At 41.2% G+C, this 25,839-nt stretch overlaps 2 protein-coding genes across 3 annotated transcripts in view; both read left to right on the top strand.

Moving 5' to 3' along the window:
- The window catches only part of LOC117662556 (uncharacterized), a 34,492-nt gene extending 29,227 nt beyond the window's left edge, over positions 1-5,265 (top strand). Inside the window, 2 exon segments of the mRNA XM_087885384.1 lie at positions 1,404-1,533; positions 2,784-5,265. Of these exon segments, the coding sequence (XP_087741510.1) occupies positions 1,404-1,533; positions 2,784-5,257 (2,604 nt within the window). The 3' untranslated portion in view covers positions 5,258-5,265.
- A 4,001-nt stretch (positions 5,266-9,266) lies between these two features.
- LOC117657452 (uncharacterized) lies at positions 9,267-23,028 on the top strand. 2 transcript variants are annotated; one of them, XM_087884801.1, is made up of 6 exons: positions 9,267-9,405; positions 15,720-16,314; positions 16,600-16,714; positions 16,832-16,899; positions 17,273-17,402; positions 19,348-23,028. In XM_087884801.1, the coding sequence occupies exons 2-6, from the start codon at positions 15,895-15,897 to the stop codon at positions 21,627-21,629; spliced, it is 3,015 nt and encodes a 1,004-aa protein (XP_087740927.1). In that variant the 5' UTR covers positions 9,267-9,405; positions 15,720-15,894; the 3' UTR covers positions 21,630-23,028. The 2 variants fall into 2 exon arrangements, with proteins under 2 accessions (XP_087740927.1, XP_087740928.1); XM_087884802.1 differs by lacking the exon at positions 15,720-16,314 and having other exon boundaries at positions 9,289-9,405.
- The last annotated feature ends 2,811 nt before the right edge of the window (positions 23,029-25,839 follow it).

Raw genomic sequence — 25,839 nt, 5'->3', positions numbered from 1 at the left:
TTTCCAAACAGGTTTCTCTTCAGCCTTTGGTCTGGGGATACCACAAACCTTTTACCTGCAGTGATGGTGCGGATCTGGATGGGGAGGAACAGGCTCAGACTCAACCTCTCCAAGACTGAGTGGCTGTGGTTTCCGGCATCCCGATATAGCCAGCTCACACCATCGCTGACGATTGGGGATGAGATCTTACCCCCCTCAGAGAGGGCTCGCAACTTGGGCATCCTCCTGGACTCATGGCTGTCTTTGGATGATCATATGACGGCCGTGGCCAGGGGAGCTTTTTATCAGGTTCACCTGATTTCCCAGTTGCGCCCCTTTCTGGATTAGGACGCCTTGCGCACAGTCACTCATGCCCTCGTCACTTCCCGTCTGGACTATTGTAACGCTCTCTACATGGGGCTCCCCTTGAGGAGCACCCGGAGGCTCCAACTGGTCCAGAATGCGGCCGTGCGAGTAATAATGGGGGCGACCCGTCGCTCCCATGTAACATCCCTCTGGCTCCCAGTGGTCTTCCGGGTGCACTTCAAGGTGTTGGTTACCACCTTTAAAGCGCTCCATGGCTTAGGACCTGGCTATCTACAAGACCGCATTCTGCCACCGATTGCCTCCCACCAACTGGTATGCTCACACAGAGAGAGCCTCCTCAGGATGCCATCAGCCAAACAATGTAGTCTGGCAACCCCCAGGGGGAGAGCCTTCTTTGTGGGGGCCCCTGCCCTCTGGAATGAATTACTCCCGGACATACGAAGGATCCCCGACCTCCGCGCCTTCCGTCGTGCAGTGAAGACCCTGTTATTCCAGCAAGCCGCTCTGATGGGATAAATGATTTTAATTTGGTTTTAATGGGGTTTTAAAATTGGTTTTAAAATGAGAGTTTTAAATTCGGCCTATGATTTAATTATTTTAATCTGCTTTTAAATTCTATTTTGTACATTGTTTTATTATGGCTGTTCACCGCCCTGAGTCCTTCGGGAGAAGGGTGGTATATAAATTAAATAAAATAAATAAATAAATAAATGGTGTTTCTTTGTCAATTGATGACAGCCATGTAAATCACTGGGTGCTTCTCAAACAACTTCAATGGACGTTTTCCGCATGAATTATTTGCTCTGGGATACCACAAGCCTTTTACTTAAGTGGTAAAGAACACACAAACACATCCTGCATTTTCTTCTGGAGGGCCCACAATTTCTGAAGACGAGCTAGTCTACTGGTTTATTGTCCTTCCTGTTACGAAGTTTCAGTACTTACTGAGCCAGCCGCTCCCAGTGAGTGGCATTGAACTAGCCACCCCCACCTGACAGCTGTGAATGGCCTGAAATGTGTATTTTTGCTTGGAATCATTTAAACAATAAGGACAGATCATGAAATCCTGTTTTTTGTTCTTTTTTCTTCTCATTCAGGAAAGTCTTGTGTCCTTTAAGGAGGTGGCTGTGTATTTCTCCGAAGAGGAGTGGTCTCAGTTGAATGTTGACCAAAAAGCACTGTATCGGGAAGTCATGCTGGAAAATCATAGGAACGTGGCCTCTTTGGGTAAGAATATGTCAGAAATTTTATCAGAATAAAACCTACAAATTCAGAAAAGGAAATAAAGAAGATAAGAGTAATGTGATTAATGAATAAGAAAAAAGTATGATGAAATTAAAAGAGAAAACACAAAGTAATAAAGAAGTTATATTTCTCCCTGCCCCCTTTCTAAGATTACATCATAGTGTCCACCTTTACATAATTTATCGTTTCTAATCTTCAAATCACATGTTCATTGTTTCTTTTTTTCACCCAAAAGTCCGTCAGGGTTTTTCAATCACTAATAAATATAGATACTATCCTCTGCCTTATCCAAGTCAATTTAGTCATCATTGAGAAATCTATCATCATCTTCAACCATTCCACAATTCTAGTTATTGTAGAGCAGTTCTAGTTTTCTGTGTATAATAGTCCCACTATGGTTATCATACTCAGAAACATTCTTCTATGACTGTTGGATTAGTGCCAACATAAATTGATTTCAGTTGGATATTATTCTTTCAAGTTCTCTGTATCACTGAATGTCCTTAGTTCCCTTTATCTGCCTAGAAAGTTCCTGATAATATGAAAATTATGGTATTGTTTTTCCATTCTTGACTTAATTTGGTATTCCTGCAGCTCAAGTTCTAATGCCTCTCCACACGTTATCTATTGTTTATCCTTGCTCCTTTTTTTCTGCTGAAAGACATTAGGATATTTTGGGGCACAACCCGAGTTTATATATGTTTCATGTTCTCAATGTGGCATTTCTAACAATGGTTTTAAAATCTAGATTGATCCTATATTTATTGTACCAGAAATATCCATGACATTCTGCCTTTCTATTTCTAAAATTTGCTTATTTCTGAGCAACTCCGACTTCTTATCCAAGCTGCACAGCAAAATACAAAGTTCAATTTCAAATTGGGAAACCAAATCTTTGATATTTAATCCATGATTTTTCCCTTGTCATACAAACCTAGATGTATGTTCCAAAATTTCAATCCAGAAAGTCCAGATCAAATTCTTGAAGGACTTCTCTGCATCTACTGGGTTTCCCCCAAAATAAGACCCTGTCTTATATTTTTTTGAACCCTGAAATAAGCGCTTGGTCTTATTGCCATGTGCTCAAAAGCCCGATTGGGCTTATTATCAGGGGTTGTCTTATTTTGGGGGAAACAGGGTAAGAAGTTTGAAGCAGTTAGTTATTATATTCAAACTTCCTATGCTTTGTTCTTTTTCCCTAAAGTTCTTTTCATTTTTCTTTTCCTGTGAAGGTAATAATGGAGAAGACGATGAAGATTCGAGGGAATTGTTGCAAATGATCAGTCGTGGATACAATACAAAGAACCCTATAATTCTAATGGAAGTAGAAAGCGATGAGAGAAACCAGTCAAATAATTGCAATCAGGAAAGTTTATCTTCTATTCATGCAACACTGAAAGCCTCTGTGATCCAGGAAGGAAAAATAAAAAACAAACATATTGGAAAATGTACAAAACTATTCATAAACGAATTAGATGAAGATAAACGTTATCAAAACCAAACAAAAGGAGAAGATTATTTATGTAGAGACAATGAAAAAATTCGTAAATGGACCCAGTCTCTTCTTCATAAAAATGAGTCCCGTACATCTCAAAAAAGAACTCACACAGGAGAGAAGCCACATAAGTGCATGGAGTGTGGAAAGAGCTTTAGTAGGAATACTTACCTTAAATGTCATAAGAGGATCCACACAGGAGAGAAGCCGTATAAATGCCTGGAGTGTGGAAAGAGCTTCACTTTTAGTACTTCTCTTACTTTGCATTCCCGGATCCATACAACAGAGAAGCCCTATAAATGCATGGAGTGTGGAAAGAGCTTTAGTTGGAGCAACAGTCTTACTTCCCATAAAAGAATCCACACAGGGGAGAAACCCTATAAATGTATGGAGTGTGGAAAGAGCTTCTCTCTTAGTAGTTCTCTTATTTCGCATTACCAGATCCATACAGGGGAGAAGCCCTATAAATGCATGGAGTGTGGAAAGAGCTTTAGTTGGAGCAACAGTCTTACTTCCCATAAAAGAATCCACACAGGGGAGAAACCCTATAAATGTATGGAGTGTGGAAAGAGCTTCTCTCTTAGTAGTTCTCTTATTTCGCATTACCAGATCCATACAGGGGAGAAGCCCTATAAATGTATGGAGTGTGGAAAGAGCTTCTCTCTTAGTAGTTCTCTAACTTTGCATTACCGGATCCATACAGGGGAGAAGCCCTATAAATGCATGGAATGTGGAACTACCTTTACTCGGAGTAGGAGTCTTACTTCCCATAAAAGGATTCACCAACGGAACAAGATGTATAACTGCAAGGACTGTGGAAAGAGCTTTCCTACAAACTGTCAACTTAACAGTCATAAGAAGATCCACACAGGAGAGAAGTCCTATGAATGTATGGAGTATGCAAAGAGCTTCGGCTCACTCAGAAATCTTTTTTTACATAAAATGATCCACACAGGGGAAAGGCCTTATAAATGCATGGAGTGTGGAAAGTCCTTTATACAGAGAATTCATCTAACTTCACATTCAAGAATCCACACAGCAGAGAAGCCCTATAAATGCATGGAATGCGGAAAGAGCTTCTTATCTAGTGATTCTCTTACTTCCCATTGCTCGATCCATACAGGGGAGAAGCCATATAATTGTACAGAGTGTGGAAAGAGCTTCTGTCAAAATTCTTCTCTTACTCTTCATAAACGAATCCACACAGGAGGGAAGTCTTATAAATGCATGGAATGTGGAAAGAGCTTCTCTACGAACAATGATCTTATTGTACATATAAAGATCCATAGAGGGGAGAAACCATATAAATGCATGGAGTGTGGAAAAAGCTTTATTAAGAACAGTCAACTTATTTACCATAGTAGTATCCATACAGGGGAGAAGCCGTATAAATGCATGGAATGTGGAAAGGGCTTTATTAAGAACTCTCAACTTATTTACCATAGTAGGATCCATACAGGAGAAAAGCCCTATAAATGCATGGAATGTGGAAAGAGCTTCTCTATGAACAGTGCTCTTATTGTACATATAAAGATTCACCGAGGGGAGAAACCACATAAATGCATGGAGTGTGGAAAAAGCTTTATTAAGAACAGTCAACTTATTTACCATAGTAGTATCCATACAGGGGAGAAGCCCTATAAATGCATGGAATGTGGAAAGGGCTTTATTAAGAACTCTCAACTTATTTACCATAATAGGATCCATACAGGAGAGAAGCCCTATAAATGCATGGAATGTGGAAAGAGCTTCCCTAAGAACAGTGATCTTATTGCACATATAAAGATCCACATAGGGGAGAAGCCACATAAATGCATGGAGTGTGGAAAGAGCTTTATTAAGAACAGTCGACTTATTTACCATAGTAGGATACATACAGGGGAGAAACCATATAAATGCATGGAATGTGGAAAGAGTTTTTCTACAAACAGTTACCTTAACACCCATAAAAAGATCCACACAGGAGAGAAGCCTTATAAATGTATGGTGTGTGGGGAAAGTTTTATTATGAACCATTCTCTTAACTCCCATATAAGGACCCACATAGCGTAGAAGCCATATAAATCTGTGAAATATGGAAAAAGCTTCAAGATGAGCAGTGGCCGAAAGCCCCTTGACAGATGCCTATGGAGATTCTTATATCGGTGGTTCTATATACAACAGCTGTCGCCCCTTCTTCACTGCAGAGTTTGTTGGCAAAGCTGGCAATGAGGGAAAAATGCAATTTGTGCAGCTCCAGGAGTGGCTAAGAGACAGCTAAGAGAACCACCAGATAAGAATGAGATCTCCCTGTCTGAAAATCAAAATAATCAAAATTGTGGAGGAGACAAATCAAAATAAGATGCAAGAAAAGAAAGATAAAGAAGAGAAAGGATTAATAAGTAGGAATCAAATAGAAAATGCTTTAGGAGTTTACAGTAGAACAGAGGAAAAAATAAAAATCTCTTTTTTAAAAAAGAAAGGTTTATGGATGGGTGCTCAAATGATGCAGCAGAAGAAGACAAGGGAGAAAACCGAAGGGAATACTCAGTGGGTATAAAAATAATAGAGTTATAAGATTCCAAGAGAGAGAAATAAAAGGGCGACCAAAAAGTCAACAAATGATGGAACTTCAAAAAGATTAAGAGATGATGGATAGAGATAAAATATATTAACAGGTGACTGTATAAAAGAAAAAAGTAGAAAACACAAATAGGGAAAATAGTAGTATATATGCTGACAGACAATAGAATTTATTATAATCAAAAACAAAGTAAGGTTAGAAGGTGAAATCTTAAGATTAGGTAACCTAATTGTATTATTAACAGTGTGGGCCGTGATGGAAATCTCTGGTACGCATGCCACAGGTGGCATGCAGTGCCCTTTCTGTGGCCACACAAGTTGTCGCCCCAGTTCTGCCGCTGGTTGTCAGGTCTCTGCTGTATATGCGCAGGGGATGGGGCATGTGTGGGTGGGTGGGTGCACATGCGCGGCAGGCATGAATTGCATTTTAAGGGTTTGGGGGGGCGCCCGTATGCCCGTTTGGACACTTGGTTCGGAAAAGGTTAGCCATCCCTGCAGTAGGGGATAACAAATATGTGGTATAAAGGCAATGTCGGCTGGCGACCCCCAGGGGGAGGGCCTTCTCTGTGGCAGCTCCCACCCTCTGGAATGATTTGCCCCCGGAGATAAGAAGGATATCGGATCTCAGGGTCTTTCGCCGTGCCCTGAAAACTTTTCTTTTCCAGCAAGCAGGGCTGGCGTGAACCCCGCCCCCTTTTTTAGTTTTTAATTGTTTAGTTTTAATCTGTTAATGGGTTTTAATTCGCATTGTTTTAATTCGGGCCAAAGTATATAATTTTTTAATTAATTTTAAATTTTGTATTGTTATGTATTTTAGTTCTGGCTGTGCACCACCCTAGTCCACTAGGAGAAGGGCGGTATACAAATTGAATAAATAATAATAAATAATAATAATGTTTGAATGAATTTATGAAAAACGTGATAAAGAATCATTAAATACCGAATGGTTATGTTGAAGTTGGAAGATTAGGACGATGTATATTTAACTGTATTATTGCTAGCATTGTGTAAAAAGGGCATTGACCCAGTCAATACACTGTCCACATAATATGTATGGTGTTAAAGGAAAACCACAAATAAAACAATACAAAAAAAAATGCCTATGGAGGTTCTCATACATCCAGGTCTTCATTGTCCGAAAGGTACTTTTCCAAAAGGCAACTGGATTTTCTTTTGGGTTTTCTTGAAAATCTTTCGCTTCTCATCCAAGAAGAATCTTTTGTTCTGAAGAAGCATCTCCCTGGATAGAAAGTGAAACATCTTCAAGAAAATAGAAATTCCAATTGCCTTTTGAAAAAGTACCTGTGGGAGCCCTTGACAAATCCACAGAAGAGTGAAAAGGGTTTTCGTATATAAACAGAGAAGATAGAAATAGATATATCCAGTAAGATAGAAATAGTGGCTTACCTATAGTAATAGGAACAGAATAAAATAAGCAAGGTGTGGTTAGCATTAACTTTACAAGTAAGGAGCGGGAGTTTTTAAGTGTAATAAATTTTAAGCCGTAACATTTGTTTATTGGCAAAAATTTGGGGGAAATGTGTCTAATAAAATTTTTGTGGGAAAAGCAAATGCTGTCTGTATGTTTACCACAATGAGAAAAGCCGTAACTATTGCTTATTGGCAAAAAAAATTAGGGTGGGGGGCAAACTTCTGAGTTTCAGAGATTCCTGCTGTTTATTCAAATAGTAATCTTGGATGACTCTGTCAAAATGGAGAAAAGGCACCAATTCAAGTTTTCTGCCAGTTATTGTCCAATTTTGCATTAGAGAAATGGAAATCAGAGTAGCAGTCACACAAAATTAGACAACAATTGTACTTTTCTTTTTATTCATGATCTAGAGATATCCTAAGTTAACTTATCTTAAGTTTCCTACTTGTATTTCCTGAGGGTGTTTGGTATTAAAACAAGTTTCCTCCTTATTTTGCCCCTCATGGTGTTTTAATTTTATATTCTCTTCTATAATCTCATTTCCATCATTTTGCTTCCCCTTTTACTACTGTCGCAGAGGAGACGCCATTTCCCCCCTCTTCATTTGTCCTCCCAAGGAGGCTGGTTGTGAGGTAAAATTTCTGGAACATCCCTCAGTTTCAACTTTCCCCCCATTTTGGGACTGGTTTTCTTTTTTCTTCATCATTATTTACTTTCTCACAAGCAGCCATTCAGTCTTTCCGATTATTTTTGGCTTCAACCCAGAGCCAAAAATTTGACAAGTGCAGGTGTATGTATAGAACTAGAGCAGTGGTCACCAACTGGTGGTCTGCGGACCACTGGTGGTCCACAAGAAAATTTTGGTGGTCTGCGGCGCACCAGGGTGGAGGAGCTGCTCCAGGATGAGCAATGGCCAGTTCTGTGACTAGAGCAGCTCATGGTGGGGCTGTAAATCTATGCTGGAGAGGGAGGTTTGTGCAATTTGATTCACTCCATATTCCAGAGTGGGAGCGAAGCTTCGTTTCTTGCTGGATCTCACGGCCATTTCTTCCGGCCTTTGTTGTTGCTCTGCGCACCTCGGTCTCTTGGGGAGATGCTTGACTTCCTCTCAGCCCCAAGATGAGACGGCCCATGAGATGGGAGAGGGAAAGAGAATCAGAGAATCAGAATGAGAGAGAGAGAATGAGAAAGAGGGGGAGGAGGAGAGAGAAAGAGACAGAATGAAAGAAAGAGAGAGAGAATCAGAGAGAATCAGAGACAGAATGAGAGAAAAAGAAAGGCAGAGAGGGAATCAGAGAATGAGTGGGAAGGGGAGAGAGAAAGAAAAAGAAAGAATGAAAGAGAATGAGAAAGGGAGAGGGGACAGAAAGAATGAGAGGGGAGAGAAAGAATGAGAGGGGAGAGAGAGAATGAGAGGGTGGGAGAGAATGAGAAAGAATGAAAGGGGGAGAGAATGAGAGGGGGGAGAAAAAGACACAATGAAAGAAAGAGAAAGAAAGTGAAAAAGAGAAAGACAGAATGAGAGACAGAAAGAAGAGAGACAGTGAAAAAGATGAGAAAGAAAGAGAATGAGGGAGAGAAAGACAATGAAAGAATGAGAGAGAGAGAATCAGAATGAGAGAGAGAATGAAAGAGAAAAAGAAAGAAAGGGGGAATCAGAGAGAGAATGAGGGGGAGAGAGAGAAAGAGAAAGAAAGAGGAGGGAGAGTGCTTGAAGGACACCATCCTGTCACTGGGAGTCCAGGCGCTTCAGCAAGCGGCGCACTGGATTCGTATTAGTGGTCTGCAGGATTTAAAATTATGAACTTGGTGGTCCCTGAGGTCCAAAAGGTTGGGGACCCCTGTCCTAGACAGCCTTGTGGTCCTCATCTTCTGACCGTCTGGCCGTTTCTGACAGGATTTGGGCCCCTTTGCGGCCTCCTCCAATCTGCGGAGCCTTCAGGGTGGTTGTTCTTGAGGGAAGCGAGTTCAAATCCTCCAGAGAGATTTTTTTTCCCCACCTCCACAGAGGGCTCCTGGACAGGAAAGAGAGGAAGATGGAGAAGCTTCGACTCCTGGAGACGCCAACGCTTTTCTCCGACAGGGATTCATTCCTCCTATTATTCCCATGCCCATCATCCCTTCCCCTCCTTCCCCCCCCATCTTCCTCGCCAAATAGATACTCTTCCCCTAAGTTCGTCTGGGGAGGCGCCTCTCTCCTTCCCGCTCCCCCTCCCACACAGCCCCACTGAAAGTGGGAGGCGGGGCCTTTGCTGGAGGCTCAGAAGCTGCCTGGAAGCCTTTGGGGGAGACGCCGATCCCGACGAGACTCCCGAGTTGCGTGTGTGGCGGCTCTGCCCGTGCAAAGGGGCCCCGCGCTGGAGGGGTGAGTGGAGAGGGGTCAAGTCTTCCTGCGGGGTCGGAGTCCGTGGTCCCATGTTCCCCTGCCGCCCTTTCCCATGCAGGTTCCATGGAGCTGTGGGTGAAGCAAAGGAGAGAAATGGGGGTCCCCAGAAGGGGAGGGGGCGTTTCTCCCCATTTATTGGGGGAGTGGAGGCAGCCTCGAAGTTCCACTGCTGGCTCTGGGTGCAAGGACGGATGTGCGAGGACTGGGACTGGGGTGATGCTTCCCAGCCTTTTCTTTCCCCACGACCGCAAAGGAAAAGAAGGGGAGACCTTGCAGGGAAGATGGAGGTGCAAAAGTGGGGCTGAGCCGCAGCATTCGCACCGTGTGCCCGATGAGGCCTTTCAAACTTAATTAAAGTCTTGTTCTTAACTCTCTTCTCTTAAATCCTGAGAATAAAGAAGTGGGAAACGGAAATCAAAAAAGCATATTTTAATCCAGTATGTATCCAGTCTATTGAGTCTTTGAGATAAGTTGATCAAGAAGAATTCGTCAGAATTCGCTCCAGCTGCAGAGAAGGGAAAGTACCTGTTAGGATTCCCCTCTTTTTTCCCTGACATTAGTGGTTTTTTAAATAAGGTTTTCTTTTTTTTTTCTTTTTTTAATTTGATTTATATGCCGCCCTTCTCCGGAGACTCAGGGCGGCTTACAATGCGTTAAGCAATAGCCTTCATTCTTTTGTATATTTTATACAAAGTCCGCTTATTGCCCCCACAAACTGGGTCCTCATTTCACCTACCTTAGAAAGGATGGAAGGCTGAGTCAACCTTGAGCCTTGGAGAGATTCGAACCAGCAGAAATTGCAGGCAGCTGTACAGGGTGCATTAAACCACTGTACTATCAAGGCTCTTGCTTGCTTTTCTTACTTTTCCTTTGGGGATGGATTCTCACTAGTTAAATTAGTCACCCTTTTTCCTTGGTGCTTTCTGTGGTTTTCTGAGAGAAAAATGAATTATTCCTGTCAAAAGCATAACCTAAGTAACGTCATATTTAACTTTTATATAATCTGATATATACACTATATAATCTGGTAATTAGGACATGAATAAGCATTAGATTATGGAAAGGAGAAAGGGAACTGTAATGTTTCTGTGATGCTTGCTTTGGAGAAAATGATTGTTTTGGAACATTCTAACTTGGGTTGGGTTGACCTGTTCTATTGAAATAGAGGAAGAGCCTAATGATCCATTAGGGAGAACAATACCTATCAGCATGGAAACATCTGCGCAGGGTATTTTCGGAGGGTATTTTTGGAGGGGAACTCCAGAGTGGAACATGTGCAGAGAGCCAAATTTGTTATATAAGACCTGAAAACAATTCCCTAAAGGGACATTTACATTGTGTTGCTGTATCGTGAAAGCTGTATATAAACCGTGTAAGCAAAGTGATCAGACGTTCTCTCTTTCATGGGAGAACCCTTTTCAAAAGCTTGAAATATATTATATATATATATATAGGGCTGTAGAAAGAAAAATCTTGGTTACGTAGGAAAAACCTGGCTAGAGGAAAAATCCTACGAAGAAGTAAGAAAATAGATATTGTACCTTTACAGGGAGGATACATGAGATGTGGGTGTGCTTACTGATGATGGCTAAGGAGCCAGAAATATATAAGTCTCTCACCTGGCAGCAAGAACTTGCTGGCTGCCAGAAAGAAAAAAGCCCAGAATCGAGCTGTTTTCTTATAATCTCACATTTTCCATTTTGGAGCTGTAAACTACAAAACGTTTCTACTTCTGGAGACAACGAAGAAGCTAGAGTCAGCCCCTCCGCGTTTAAGAGGGTGGTTGAACTTCATTTTAAGGTGTGTTCTTTCAAGCCTTGTCTTTTCTTTTTTAATATGGTCGCGTGACAGTTTCCACAATTCCTGGAGGAAACATCTTATCTAGATCCCTTCCAGTCGGGTTTCAGGTCTGGGCACAGCAGGGAAACGGCATTGGTCGCGTTGGTTGATGATCTCTGGAGGGCTCGGGACAGGGGTTGCTCCTCTGTTCTGTTAGATCTCAGCGGCTTTTGATACCATCGACCATGGTATCATGCTGCACCGGCTGGAAGAGTTGGGGGTGGGAGGCACCGTATTGCGGTGGTTCTCCTCCTTTCTCTCCGACCGGTCGCAGTTTGTGTTGGCAGGGGGGCAGAGGTCGACCTCGAGGCCTCTCGTCTGTGGAGTGCCGCAGGGATCGGTCCTCTCGCCCCTTCTGTTCAACATTTATGTGAAGCCGCTGGGCGAGATCATCCGTGGCTTTGGGGTGAGATACCATCAGTACATTGATGACACCCAGCTGTACATCTCCACCCCAGGCCACCCCAACGATGCCCTTGAAGTGATGTCTCAGTGCCTGGATGCTGTGCAGATCTGGATGGGGAGGAACAGGCTCAAGCTCAACCCTTCCAAGACTGAGTGGCTGTGGCTCCCGGCATCCCGATATAGTCAGTTGACTCCATCACTGACTATTGGAGGCGAGTCCTTGGCCTCCACAGAAAGGGCTCGCAATCTGGGAGTCCTCCTGGATATGCAGCTGTCCTTGGAGGAACATCTGACGGCTGTAACCAGGGGGACCTTTTATCAGGTTCGCCTGATTCGCCAGTTGCGGCCCTTTCTTGATCGGGATTCCCTGTGCACAGTCACTCACGCCCTCGTCACCTCTCGCCTTGACTACTGCAATGCTCTCTACATGGGGCTCCCCTTGAGGGGCACCCGGAGGCTCCAGCTGGTCCAGAACGCAGCAGCGCGGGTAGTGATGGGAGCAGCATGGCGCTCCCATGTAACACTGCTCCTGCGCGAGCTGCACTGGCTCCCGGTGGTCTTCCGGGTGCGCTTCAAGGTGTTGGTTATCACTTTTAAAGCGCTCCATGGCATAGGGCCTAGCTATCTTTGAGACCGCCTGCTGCTACCGACGACCTCCCACCGACCTGTGCGCTCCCACAGAGAGGGCCTCCTCGGGGTGCCATCAGCCAAACAATGTAGGCTGGTGACCCCCAGGGGGAGAGCCTTCTCTGTGGGGGCACCTACCCTCTGGAATCAGCTGCCCCCAGAGATAAGGAGAATCCAAGACCTTAGTGCCTTCCGCCGTGCCCTTAAAACCCACTTTTTCCAGCAAGCCGGGCTGGCTTAGGAAGAATTTTTTTAAATTTTTTAAATGTTTAATTGGTTTGTGGTTTTTTAAATTTTTGGGCCAAATTTATATAGATTTTAATTGTTTTTAATATTTGTATTTCATGTTTTTAATTCTGGCTGTGCACCGCCCTGAGTCCTCAGGGAGAAGGTCGGTATATAAATTGAAAATAAAATAAAATAAAATAAAATAAAAAATATATAATTCTTTATTGGCCAAGTGTGATTGGACAGACAAGTAACTTTTCTCAGGTGCATAAGCTGTCAGTCTAGATATGTGAGATTTAAACACCAATATATACACACTCACTAATTCGATAGACAACTCTGATGTACAAAGATAATTTATTGGAATGCCTTTGCAAAGGCAGGCCTCCACGTCACTTCCCAAGTTGGATGAGATCGTGAAGATCGCGCTTTTCAAAGTTTCAAACAATACTTTTATACCTTTTCCCCCAGTATACATCATATACCTCCTTCCCCCCCAGTTCCTGCCTGTTTACATCCTGCGTACGTGTCTTTTGGTTGTGGCTTCTTTTATTTACTGATTTCCAATTTCCTGTGTTTTGCAGGGATTGCTTTTGCTAATTTACAACAGGATGCATCTTGTTTCCTTCACCCTTTGTGGGTGAGCTTTCTTCAACATTTTGGTCAAGCTGACACATAATAATTAACCTTTTTCCTGTGCCTTTTCCTTTGCCCTGTTACTGAGGCTTTGCAATAGAGCCTTTATAATTTCTTTGATGCAATTAAAACATTCTATAAAAGAGTAACTTTTTATCTTTTCTTACACTCCCCTCTGGGAGGAGGTTTTAAAATATTTCTAGCAGGACTACTAGATTCTGTTAACAGCTTTGTTTCCGGTGCCTTCTGCCTGGTGAACTCGCAAGATTCATTTTTCTCATTATGTACATGTATATGTGAGATATAAAACCCCCAATTGTATACTCACAATTCAAAAACAAGACTGGTTCACAAAATCAAAGGTTTATTGAAGAAAACGTGAAAATAAAAAGAAAAGCGGTTACAAGCACGGCCTCTGGATTGAGTTCAAAGAGCACAAAAAGGAGTTTTCAAGGTATACATTTTATACTCCTACCCAATGCACGCCACGCCTATGAAGCCCTCACAGCTCCCCTTTATTTTCCTAAGTCATTCTTCAAATTATTTTACACTTTAAAGGGCAATCTTGATAATTCCTGTCTAACAAGGACTATCTTATCTTGTTTACTTGTAACTTCACCTTGGACAGATGTTCCTTTCTTACTGATAGTGGTTTTACCCAAGGTGTAGGTTCCTGTCTCCAAGGGAGCTTTTAGCAAGTCATAATACATTGTCTCTACTGATTACAAGTTACTGTATATTCACTTTGCATCCGCAGGAAACAGCAGAGAGTCTCACACCTTAGTAGCACATTTAACACACTTTTATAAAACAGTAATTTTTATCTGTTTCCTTTATATATATCCAAACTAGACTTGTTGTTTCTGTGTCATATAATTTATGTGAGTATATGCATAATTATGTATTTATTTAGTTTATTAAGTTTTAGTATTGTATATTGGAGATGGAGACTCTTTGAGAGCTGTATGCTACGAAATTTCATTTTAATCTATGCCGATTAGTGTACATTCAAACTGACAATAAGTTATCCTATCCCATCCCAACCCAACCTAACCTAATCTAAACCTAACCTAACCTTAATTTTTTTAAAAAAACTAGCCTTAGCTCTCCCTTTGGGGAAAGAAAAATAGAAAATCCTCCAAACGTAAAACATTTGTTTTATATTCCAATATAACATATTTCATTTCTTGATGAAAACTGGGACCATATTTTGCACCACACTTGATGGACACACAGACACACAAATGTTGGAAATGACTTCAACAAATAAACTTGGCGTCTGTGAAAACACAGAGATTTTATTTCAAAATAAACAAGAAAGCAATTTTGCAAAATGCAGTGGTGTCCCAGCATAGACCTCAACAAAGGGTTTGAGAGAGGAAGCCACACCCTTAGATTTCAAAAACATTCATTATATACAGTTCTATCTGAATGGCCCATTTCCTTCCTCCTTTGGACTTATTGGACAAGTCCTCCGGGATTTTAGCTAATCCAAGATGCCTCAAAGGAATACATTCTCTCTCTCTTTGTTTTCTCAGATTACTTTCTCTTCTCCCTTACCTATCTGTTAACATTTATCTGCTCTCTAGCGTTAAGGAACGTCTCCCTGCACCCTCAGCAAGGCCCCTCTCCTATGCCAAAGGACAAGGTAATGCCCACATGTCAGGGTTGAAATGCTCCCAGTTCAGACCGGATCGCTCGATCCAGTAGTGATGGCGGCGGGTGGTTCGGAGAACGGGTAGCAAAAATCCCTGCGCTCCCGCTCCCATACCCAGCTGAGTCGCACAATCAGAGGCTTTTTTTTTTTTTACTTTTAAAAGCATTTTTTCTACAACCTCTTCCGATGAAAAAATGCTTTTAAAAGTAAAAAAAAACCTTTGATGATCGTGCAGCTCAGCTGGGATTGTCAGAGGCTTTTCAAAGCATTTTTTAAATAGCCTCTCTGACGATCCCAGCTGAGTTGCCTGATTGGCAGAGGCTTTTCAAAGCTTTAGAAAAAATGCTTTGAAAAGTTTTTTTAAAAAAAGTTGGCCATGCCCACCCAGTCACCTTACCCGTCCCACCAAGCCACGCCCACAAAAACAGTAGAAACAGATTTTATATTTCACCTCTGCCACATGTCCTTCTCCAAGTATATGCACCATAGACATTTGAGAAAAGTTCCACAAAGCATATAATCTAACTACATTGTAAAATTCAGTCATATTTAGATCTTAATGCAGGAAGGATACAATTGATTTCATGCATATGTTTTTACATGTATTATAAATGCTTAAAAAATTAATGCTTAAATGGAAAATACTTTTGTAGCAGTATAACATACATTGTACAATAGAATAACAAGTTTCTATTCATTTATTACTATTCCCTTCATTACTATTTTATTTTTAAATTCCCTTATTTCTCACACAAATACCCACATGATCCATCTGCTCAATACCACTGCAATACATTATCAGCTTCTTATTAATATGGATGAATGTTGTTCAGTGCTTACGTCCATGGCCTTCTCATTCTATAAAATTTATTTTCTTTTCCATCTCCAATGCTGAAACTAGAGTCATCACAACAACCTTCCTAACAACAAAAAGTACACTTGGGAGAAGATTCTGGATAGCTTTTGTGATTAATCCTGCAGCTCCAGGAATCGTCCTATGAATTGAAAGGTCCACATTTGGAGATCCACAAGATTTCTCAGAACTATCTGGAATTTCCTTATAGGACAGAGAAAGAATGCAGAAAAAACCATTAGCAAATGAGGGAACTGGAAAATATGCCTCGGATGTTCAGCCTGGCATCTGTGGGAGGTTCTGGGCAAGAACTGGACAGAAGATCCTGGAGGAGAAAAGCATCATCCCTTCAGAGATTCAGCCATACAGCTTCAGAAACATCCAATATCAGGAGGCTGAAGGTCCCAGAGGACTTTGCAGCCGACTCCACAACACTTATAGTCAATGGCTGAGGTTAGAAAAGCATACTAAAACCCAAATGTTGGATCTGGTGGTTCTGGAGCAGCTCCAGGCCCTTCTGCCCCTGCCGATGAAGAATTGGGTGCAGGAGTGTGGAGCAGAGACCAGCTCCCAAGCGGTGGCCCTGACGGAAGGCTTCCTCCTGAGTCAGGCAGAGGAACAGAAGGAGGAAGTCGAATTGCAGGTGAGAGACTTTCATCTTGGAAGTCCAGAAGGGAATAAAGAATGTATTCAAATTCGTCACTCCTCCCTTCCATACTTCTCTGGTCTTCATAATATTTTAAGATGTTCCACTAGTTCTTGCAGGACATTGTCCCATTATCCATTCTAGAGCATAGACTGGAGACAGCTGTTCCTTTCTTGCACAGTCTAGGCTCATTGATAGATATTGGGGCATTGAAGTTGTTTTTTGAGAACAAGAATCCACTTCATGTTGTGTGATGTATTTTTCTTTTCTCTTTTTTCCAAGTCTTTCTCTCTGCAAACCAGAGAACCTATGAGAAAGAGGAATCCATCAAATCCCCCTCGGGAGCTGTTTTCCAGGAGGGTCTATCATGAATCCGCAAGTCAGGACAACTCAGATGGTAATCAGAAGTCTATCTATTCCAAGAGAGATTCCAGCTGTCTTACCTTCTCTGTCTCTTCTCTTCTGTAGTATAAGTTTATAAATTATCCATTTGAAATTTCTGTCTCCCTCACAGGGAAGAATAGAACGGATCTGACTCCTTTTTATGGTGGTGCTGAAAGATTGGTTGAAGCTCCAACTCAAGTAAGAGAGGGATAGTAAAAGATAAAATGTTCATAATATGAATGTTTTCTGAATAGGGATCCTATTAGTAATTCTTTGACATAGTATTGTGCAACACAACTCAATAATAACTGAAATAATCACACGGTCCCCTTACAGTTTCTAAAATGCCTTGTTTATAACAGTTGATAAGAAGAATAATGGCACCAGGTTAAAAGATAAAGCAGTCTGTTAAAATCCAAAGAGGGTGACCAGATCAGGGCCCTTCAGCCACATGCTGAAAGTCTTGTTGATACATGAGGATAGACAGACAGGCAGGCAGACAGACAGACTCGGACAAAAAGTGATTCCTTCCTTTCACTGCTGTTTTTTTTTTGGTTTTCTTCTCGTTCAGGAAGGTCTTGTGTCCTTTAAGGAGGTGGCTGTGTATTTCTCCGAAGAGGAGTGGTCTCAGCTGGATGCTGACCAGAAAGCACTGTATCGGGAAGTCATGTTGGAAAATCATAGGAACGTAACCTCTTTAGGTGAGAATATACAAGAATTTTTATCAGAATAAAAACTAAAAATTTTGAACTCAAAATAAAGAAGATAGAGTAATATGATTATTAATGAATAAGAAAAAAGAGAGAGAAAAATTAAAAAAAGAGAAAAGAGAAAGTAATAGTTATTTTTGCCCTTCTTTCTGAGGTTATGTCATTGTTTCCTCCACTACATAAGTTATCCTTTCTAATCTTCAAACATAAATTTGCCGCCCCTGCCACCAAGTCATAGAGAGCTACCTCTGTCCATCGAGTCACTTGTCTGTTCCCCTTGGACTTCTGAGGTGCCTTGCCTTCACCCCATCCCTACAGAACGGTTCCGGTCCAAAGACCTCTTGCAACGGTTCGTCAGCCCGGGTTTTTGCGGAGCTCATCGGAACCCGCAAATTCCCCGACTGTCTCGCCGCGACACTTCCAGTTGAATCTCCATAATATGATTATTAAAGAATAACAAAAAAGCATGAAAAATTAAAAAAAGAGAAAAAAGAAAGTAATAGTTATTTTTCCCCCTTTCTAAGATTACATCATTGTTTCCTCCTTTACATAAGCTACCCTTTCTAATCTTCAAACATAAATTTGATTACAAGTTCATTTTTTCTTTTTTTCAGCCAAAAGTTGATCGGGGTTTCCAATAATTAATAAATATAGATACTATCCTTTCCCTGATCAGAGTCAATTTAGTCAGCATTGAGAATTCAATCATCTTCAACCATTCCACCATTGTAGTTATTGTAGAGCCCTTCTAGCTTTTTGTTTTTAATATTCCCACTACAGTTGTCATACTCAGAAACAACCTTCTATGACTGCTAATTAATTTCAAACTAAATTGTTCTGATTTCAATTGGATATTAATCTGAAAGTTCTTTGTATCACTGAATGTCTTTGAATCTAAATTTTTCTAGCTTTTTTACAAGGCCACCAAAGCATTACAAAACCTTTATCTTGTCCACACTTCTAATAATACTTTGTGGTACATTTATACACTTTTGATATTTTTCTGTTGATTTTCATATTCCTCTGTATATTTAGAGGTTTTAGCAATGACATATTCATCTTTTCTACGCAACTGGGATTCAAATTCTGCTTTATGTTGTTGAACAATATATGAGAACCGGGGTGAAATGCTGCCGGCGCTATCCGGCTCACGGAAGCCGGTAATGCCGGCAGCGGGTAATTTGAAGAGCTGTTAATGCTGGTGGCGGGAAACTCCACCCCCCCCCAAACCGGGACATCTTCACATCCCGGTTTTGACTATCTGCGCATGCGCAGATAATGGAGCACAAAGATGACAGCGTGCATACATCATCAAGCTGGGAGGGATGGTAAGTACATTTTACGCCTGATGAGAACAATACTGTTTTTCCATTCTTGACTTCATTTGGTATTTCCACAGCTCAAGTTCTAATGCCACTTTACATGTTATCCATTGTTTACCCTTGCAGCTTCTTTTCTGCTGAAAACCATTAGGATGTTTTGGGACACAGCCTAAGTTTATATCTGCTTCATATTCTCAATGTGGCATTTGTAACATGCTTTTGAAAACTAGATTGACTAAATTTATTGTATCACAAATATCCATGACATCCAAACTACTGTCATGCCTTCCTACTTCTAAAATTCTCTTTATATCTGAGCAACTCCCACTTCTTATACAAACCGCACAGCAGAATACAAGGTCCAATTTCAAATTGGGAAACCAAATCTTTTCATTTCCTTAGAAATTTGGAGAATTTGATATTTAATCCATGGTTTTTCTCTTGCCATACAAATGTAAATGTATCTTCCCAAATTTTAATCAAGAAAGTTCTGCTCAAATTCTTGAAGGGCTTTTCTGCATCTAAGAAGTTTGAAGCAGTTTGTTTTTCATTATATTCAATCTTCGTATGCTTAGTTGTTTTAAAGTTATTTTCATTTTACTTTTCTTGTGAAGGTAACGGAGAGGAAGATGAAGGTTCCAGAGAACTATTTGAGATGATCAGTTGTGAATACAGTATGAAGAACCCTAAAATTCTAATGGAAGTAGAAAGCCAAGAGAGAAACCAGTCAAATCATTGGAATCAGGAAAGTTCATCTTCTGTCCATGCATCAAGGAAAGCCTCTGTGGCCCAGCAAGAAAAAATAAAGAAATATACTGGAAAATGTATGAAAGTATTCATAAACAAATTAGATGTAGAGAAACACAATCAAACCCAAATCAAAGGAGATTATATATGTAGAGACAATGGAAAAAACTATAAACGGACCCTGTCTCTTCCTCATAAAAATGAGTCCCGAATATTTCAAAAAAGGACCCACGCTGAAGAGAATCCATATGAATGCAAGGAGTGTGGGAAGAGCTTTATTAAGAACAGTCAACTTATTTACCATAAAAGAATCCATGAAGCAGAGAAAAGATATAAATGCATGGAGTGTGGTAAAGATTTTCCTAAAAACAGTCAACTTACATGTCATAAAAGGATCCACACAGGAGAGAAGCCCTATAAATGCATGGAGTGTGGAAAGAGCTTCCTTAGCAGCAGTGGCCTTGTTTTCCATAAAATGATCCACACTTTTAGTTATTCTCTTACTTCCCATTCTCGGATCCATACAGGAGAGAAGCCGTATAAATGCATGGAATGTGGAAAGAGCTTCCCTCAGAAAAGTGATCTTATTGTACATGTAAAGAGACACACAAGGGAGAGGCCACACAAATGCATGGAGTGTGGAAAGAGCTTTATTAAGAACTCTGAACTTATTTACCATAGTAGGATCCATACAGGGGAGAAGCCATATAAGTGCGCAGAATGTGGAAAGAGCTTCTCCCACAGTTCTTCTCTTACTGCTCATAAACGAATCCACACAGGAGAGAAGCCCTATAAATGTATGGAATGTGGAAAGAGCTTCACTTTAAGTGCTAACCTTACTACACATCACCAGATCCATACAGGGGAAAAGCCCTATAAATGCATGGAATGTGGAAAGAGCTTCTCTCATAGTAATTCTCTTACTTCCCATTCCCGGATCCATACAGGAGAGAAGCCCTATAAATGCATGGAGTGTGGAAAGAGCTTCTCTCATAGTAATTCTCTTACTTCCCATTCCCGGATCCATACAGGAGAGAAGCCCTATAAATGCATGGAGTGTGGAAAGAGCTTCTCTCATAGTAATTCTCTTACTTCCCATTACTCGATCCATACAGGGGAGAAGCCGTATAAATGCATGGAGTGTGGGAAGAGCTTCTCTGAAAATTCTTCTCTTACTCATCATAAACGAATCCACACAGGAGAGAAGCCCTATAAATGCATGGAGTGTGGAAAGAGCTTCACTTTTAATAATTCTCTTACTTCGCATTCTCGGATCCATACAGGGGAGAAGCCGTATAAGTGCACAGAGTGTGGAAAGAGCTTCTCTGAAAAATCTTCTCTTACTGTTCATAAAAGGATCCACACAGGAGAGAGGCCCTATAAATGCACAGAATGTGGAAAGAACTTCCCTAAGAGCAGTGAACTTGTTTTCCATAAAATGATCCACACAGGGGAGAAGCCACATAAATGCATGGAGTGTGGAAAGAGCTTTATTAAGAACAGTCATCTTATTTACCATACTAGGATACACACAGGGGAGAAGCCGTATAAATGCATGGAGTGTGGAAAATGCTTTACTGGGAGTGGTAACTTTATCTCCCATAAAAAAATCCACTCAGGGGAGAAACCTTATAAATGCATGGAATGTGGAAAGAGTTTTTCTATGAAGACGTATCTTAAGACCCATGCAAGGATCCACACAGGGGAGAATTCTTATAAATGCATGGAATGTGGAAAGAGTTTTTCTACGAAGACGTATCTTAAGACCCATGAAAGGATCCACACAGGGGAGAATCCTTATAAATGCATGGAATGTGGAAAGAGTTTTTCTGCAAAGATGTGTCTTAAGACCCATGAAATGATCCACTCAGGGGAGAAGACTTATAAATGCATGGAATGTGGAAAGTGTTTTTCTACGAAGACATATCTTAAGATCCATGAAAGGATCCACACAGGGGAGAATCCTTATAAATGCGTAGAATGTGGAAAGAGTTTTTCTACGAAGACGTATCTTAAGACCCATGAAATGATCCACTCAGGGGAGAAGCCTTATAAATGCATGGAATGTGGAAAGAGTTTTTCTACGAAGATGTATCTTAAGACCCATGCAAGGATCCACACAGGGGAGAAGCCTTATAAATGTAGTTGAATACCTGTACTCCTCTATGAAACTATGTGATCATACTTGATAAATTGACAGAGCTTGAAAATTAATGAATAGTTATGATTGGCCCCTCCTCTCTCACTCTGAGCCTTGCCCCACAGAAGCCTCCCATATCCTATCCCCTGCTTGGTGCTGGGAAAGTAAAACTGAAACTGAAACTCCTCTGATTGTGTTTTGCATTTGGAACAGATTTCTTTTCAGGTGGGGAGTGGGAGTGGAACTCCTTAGCATCAGAGGGTTTTTTGGAAACTGAAACAGTATTTGCTGTGTGAGGAAGAAGGAGAGAGGAAGGAGCTTGGCCATGGCGTAGCTCAACTGTTCTGTAGCAAAGCTGCTTGCTGCTGTGAAAGTGAAAGTGAAACTCCTCTCCTGTGCTTGTGTTTTGCAGTTGGAACAGATTTCAGGTGGGGAGGGGGAGTAGCATCAGAGCGTGTTAATAATAATACAAGAAATACTAATGCTGTGATGTTCATTTCAAAAAATCCTTTCTTAGCATGTAGGAACCAAGAGGAACATACATGGCAAATTTCAAGTTTGTAGACTTTACGGTTCTGGAGATTTTGTGATGATGCCTGAGTGTTATTTCACTTTTATATAGAGAGATGGTGTGTGGAAAAGGTTTTATTATGAACAGTTAACTACGATAAAAGGGCCCACACAATGTAGAAGCCATATAAATCTGTGAAATCTGGAAAAAGCTTCAAGAGGACCAATGACTGTATTTCCATATACAAATACAATTGGGTGAGAATCTGTTAAAATGTTAGGTTTTAGTTGTTGAAATATATGCATTTCCTAATTACATTTACTGAATTTCAAAAAGGGGTTTTGATGCCCAAGTGAAATACATCTCCATGTTTATCTCATTTTCGATTGGATTATAATAAAACCGCAAATCCCCAATAATGTAAAGGAAGCGGGCTCTGATAGATGACCACTGGATAACTTTCTATTCACTCTATTCTAAAAAGCAATGCATCCGGTTGGAAAAAGTACAAACTCAGCCAAAATCCTTTTGGTTCCTCTAGGAGGCCTCTAAGTTGTCAGAAGAAAGGAACATTCTAATGACATACAGCTTAAAGGTTGGTTAGGTCAAGGGGATCCACATGAGTTAAAAGTTGTCTATCGTCAGAAGATGATTTGAATCTATGCTTCAGTAACTTTTTAGAAGAATTATTATAACTGTTCTGCAAACTCAGTAATTAGGAAATGTCAATTAAAAATGATAAATGTATATGACCATATGAATTGCTGAGTTAACAGAATCCTTTGTCTAGAAGGGTATAAAACCATTGTACCTAATTTCTGTCTTTGTTCAACGCTTCATGTACAGAGCCTTGAACCTATTGCACAATATATAAAATTGTTTCTGATTAATCTAAAAGTTATGTTTGTCTTATTAAATCCACAACACCAATGCAGATCCACCAAGGACGGCTATAGGCCATGAAACTATCTACTTTGCAAAATCATCTTACACAAATTGCAGCTGCTTGGCAGATTACAAATAGTTGTTTAAATTATGAAATCATCCTAGCTCAGTGTTTCCCAAACTTGGCTATTTTAAGATGCATGGACTTCAACTCCCAGAATTCCCCAGCCAGTATGCCTGGTTGAGGAATTCTGGGAGTTGAAGTCCATACATCTTCAAAGGGTCAAGTTTGGGAAACACTGTCCTAGCTGAAGACTTTGGTTCACAATTCTTTCTTAGTGCCTGTCACTGTCCACTTAGGACATATTAAATCAATAATTTGAGTCCTTCGGGAGTAGGGCGGTATAGAAATTTGATTAATAATAATAATAATAATAATAATAATAATAATAATAATAATAATAATAATAATAATAATAGTAGGCTATATTTTTGTTTCCCACACCAAGAACATTTTAATTTTTGACAGGAAGCATAGGTTTAGATCAGTGATGGGTAATGTTTTTGCCATCGCATGCCAAAAACGGGGGAGCATGGGGGGAGGTCGAGTGTGCACGTGCCCACATGCATAATTCAATGTGCCCTGCCCCCGTGCATGCACTCGTGACCCCCCTGTGCGACCCCGCTTCTGGCACTTGATGGTCTGGTGGGCCTGGTAGGCCCATTTTTTCCCCTCCCCAGGCTCCAGAGGCTTTCTAGGAGCCTGGGGAGGGCGAAAACAGCCTTCCCCACTCTCCCGGAGGCCCTCTGGAGGCCAGAAATAGCTTGTTTCCCGACTTCCAGAAAGGCCCAAAAGTCAGCTGGCCAGCATACAATGCAAGATGGAGCTGAGCTAGGGCAATGCTTGCGTGCCCACAGATATGGCTCCACATGCCACCTTGGCACGCATGCCATAGGTTCGCCATCACGGGCTTAGATACTAAAATGTAATTCCAGGCATACTATGGGAAATGCATAAATTGGCAAAGCCTTGAAGAATTTACAGCTAAATGTGAATTACCAAAGTACGAGTGATGTTAAAGAAGATACCTTATGCATAGAACAACTTAAGTTATATAATGAACTGCAAGATGTTGAAACTGGAAACATCTTGGCATATTGTGCTAAATTACAAGAATATTCAAAAAGGAAACCTCTGGTGATGGTATAATATCAGATTGTCTAACCCAGGGGTCGGCAACTTGCGGCTCTGGAGCCACATGTGGCTCTTTCATCCCTCTGCTGCGGCTCCCTGTTGCTGATCAGCTCCACAATTGATAGGGGTTTCAGTTAGGACAGGTAGAGGAAAAAGGATGCCATGCTAGGACGAGACTATGGTGGGGGAACTGGACTTCCGGTCGGCTCCAGAATGAATGGGAAGCTTCAGGTTAGGAAGTTTTGGCTCTTTGAGTGTTTAAGGTTGCTGACTCCTGGTCTAATCTATGCTTAATGCTACAAAAAACCCACTGGATTTATAATCTCCATCTCGGTGTATTCAGTTTGGACAAGGGACTTACCTGAGAATGTATCCCAGTATTGAAATGGAAAATGGTTGCTCTAGGAGGGATGTGATCAGGCAGACATTAATAGGTGTCGCTTCCCCAAGAAGCAGGAGGAGTTGCATCACTTCCAGACAAAACTTTTTAAAATCTTTCTTCCTCTATAGCAGAAACGAGAATGGGAAGTTCCTTTGGTGAGGAGCCTTGGTGGTGCAGCGGATTAAGTGTTGTTAAGTGCTACCACTTAGCTGCCAGGCTGTCTGCAATTAGTGCGAGTTCAAATCTCACCAGGCTCAAGGTTGACTCAGCCTTCCATTCTTTCGAGGTAGGTAAATTGAGGACCCGGATTGTGGGGGCAATAAGCTAACTTTGTATAGAACAACACCACTTGTGGGGGGGCGAATGCCCTAATAAGCAGGTATATACAAAAGTACGCAGGCTATTGCTGTAATGCATTGTAAGCTGCCCTGAGTCTTCGGAGAAGGGCGGCATATAAATTGAACTAATAAATAATAAAATAAATAAATGGAGTATGAAGATATGAAAAAATAACCACTCTGGAAAATCAGAGAATTAATGAACCAGTATGAAGAGAGAAGCAGGGACCTTTTGGCCTGTCATGTTCTGAGAATAATCACATAGATATTAATTTGAGGGTGAAGAAAATTTCAGGATGAAGAATTCCTCTCACAAAAAGGAGCCAGAATGATGAGACTTTCCAAGCATTAGGACCATATTTTACCTTTCTATGGTTAGATGAGGGCTAAGAATGTCTACATTTAAGGTAAAAAGAAAGGTTCTATATACAACAGAAAGAGCCAAGGTGGCGCAGCGATTAGAGTGCAGTACTGCAGGTACTTCAGCTGACTGCTAGTTCAGCAGATCAGCAGATCAAATCTCACCAGCTCAAGGTTGACTCAGCCTTCCATCCTTTCGAGGTAGGTAAAATGAGGACCCGGATTGTGGGGGCAATAAACTGACTTTGTATAAAAAAGAACACTGCTTAGTGGCCCCCGAAAGCCCTACTAAGCAGGTATATACAAAAGTATGAAGGCTATTGCTTAATGCATTGTAAGCCGCCCTGAGTGTCCGGAGAAGGCGGCATATAAATCAAACCAAGAAATAAAGAAATAAACAACTGCAGCACCTTCTTCACTGCTGAGTTTGTTGTACAGAAGGGGAAAGCTGGCAGATCTGTGAGCTCCAAGAGTGGCTAAGAGACAGTTGAGAGAACCGCGGGATAAGGATGAGACCTCCCTGTCTGAAAATCCAAGGAAGAGCCCTT

Source organism: Pantherophis guttatus, chromosome 2, assembly GCF_059756535.1.
Source record: "Pantherophis guttatus breed Tessera chromosome 2, ASM5975653v1, whole genome shotgun sequence".
In the NCBI taxonomy this organism is placed as follows: domain Eukaryota; kingdom Metazoa; phylum Chordata; class Lepidosauria; order Squamata; family Colubridae; genus Pantherophis; species Pantherophis guttatus.
Note: the sequence above shows the minus strand (reverse complement) of the source record. Positions and strands in the feature narration are given on the sequence as shown.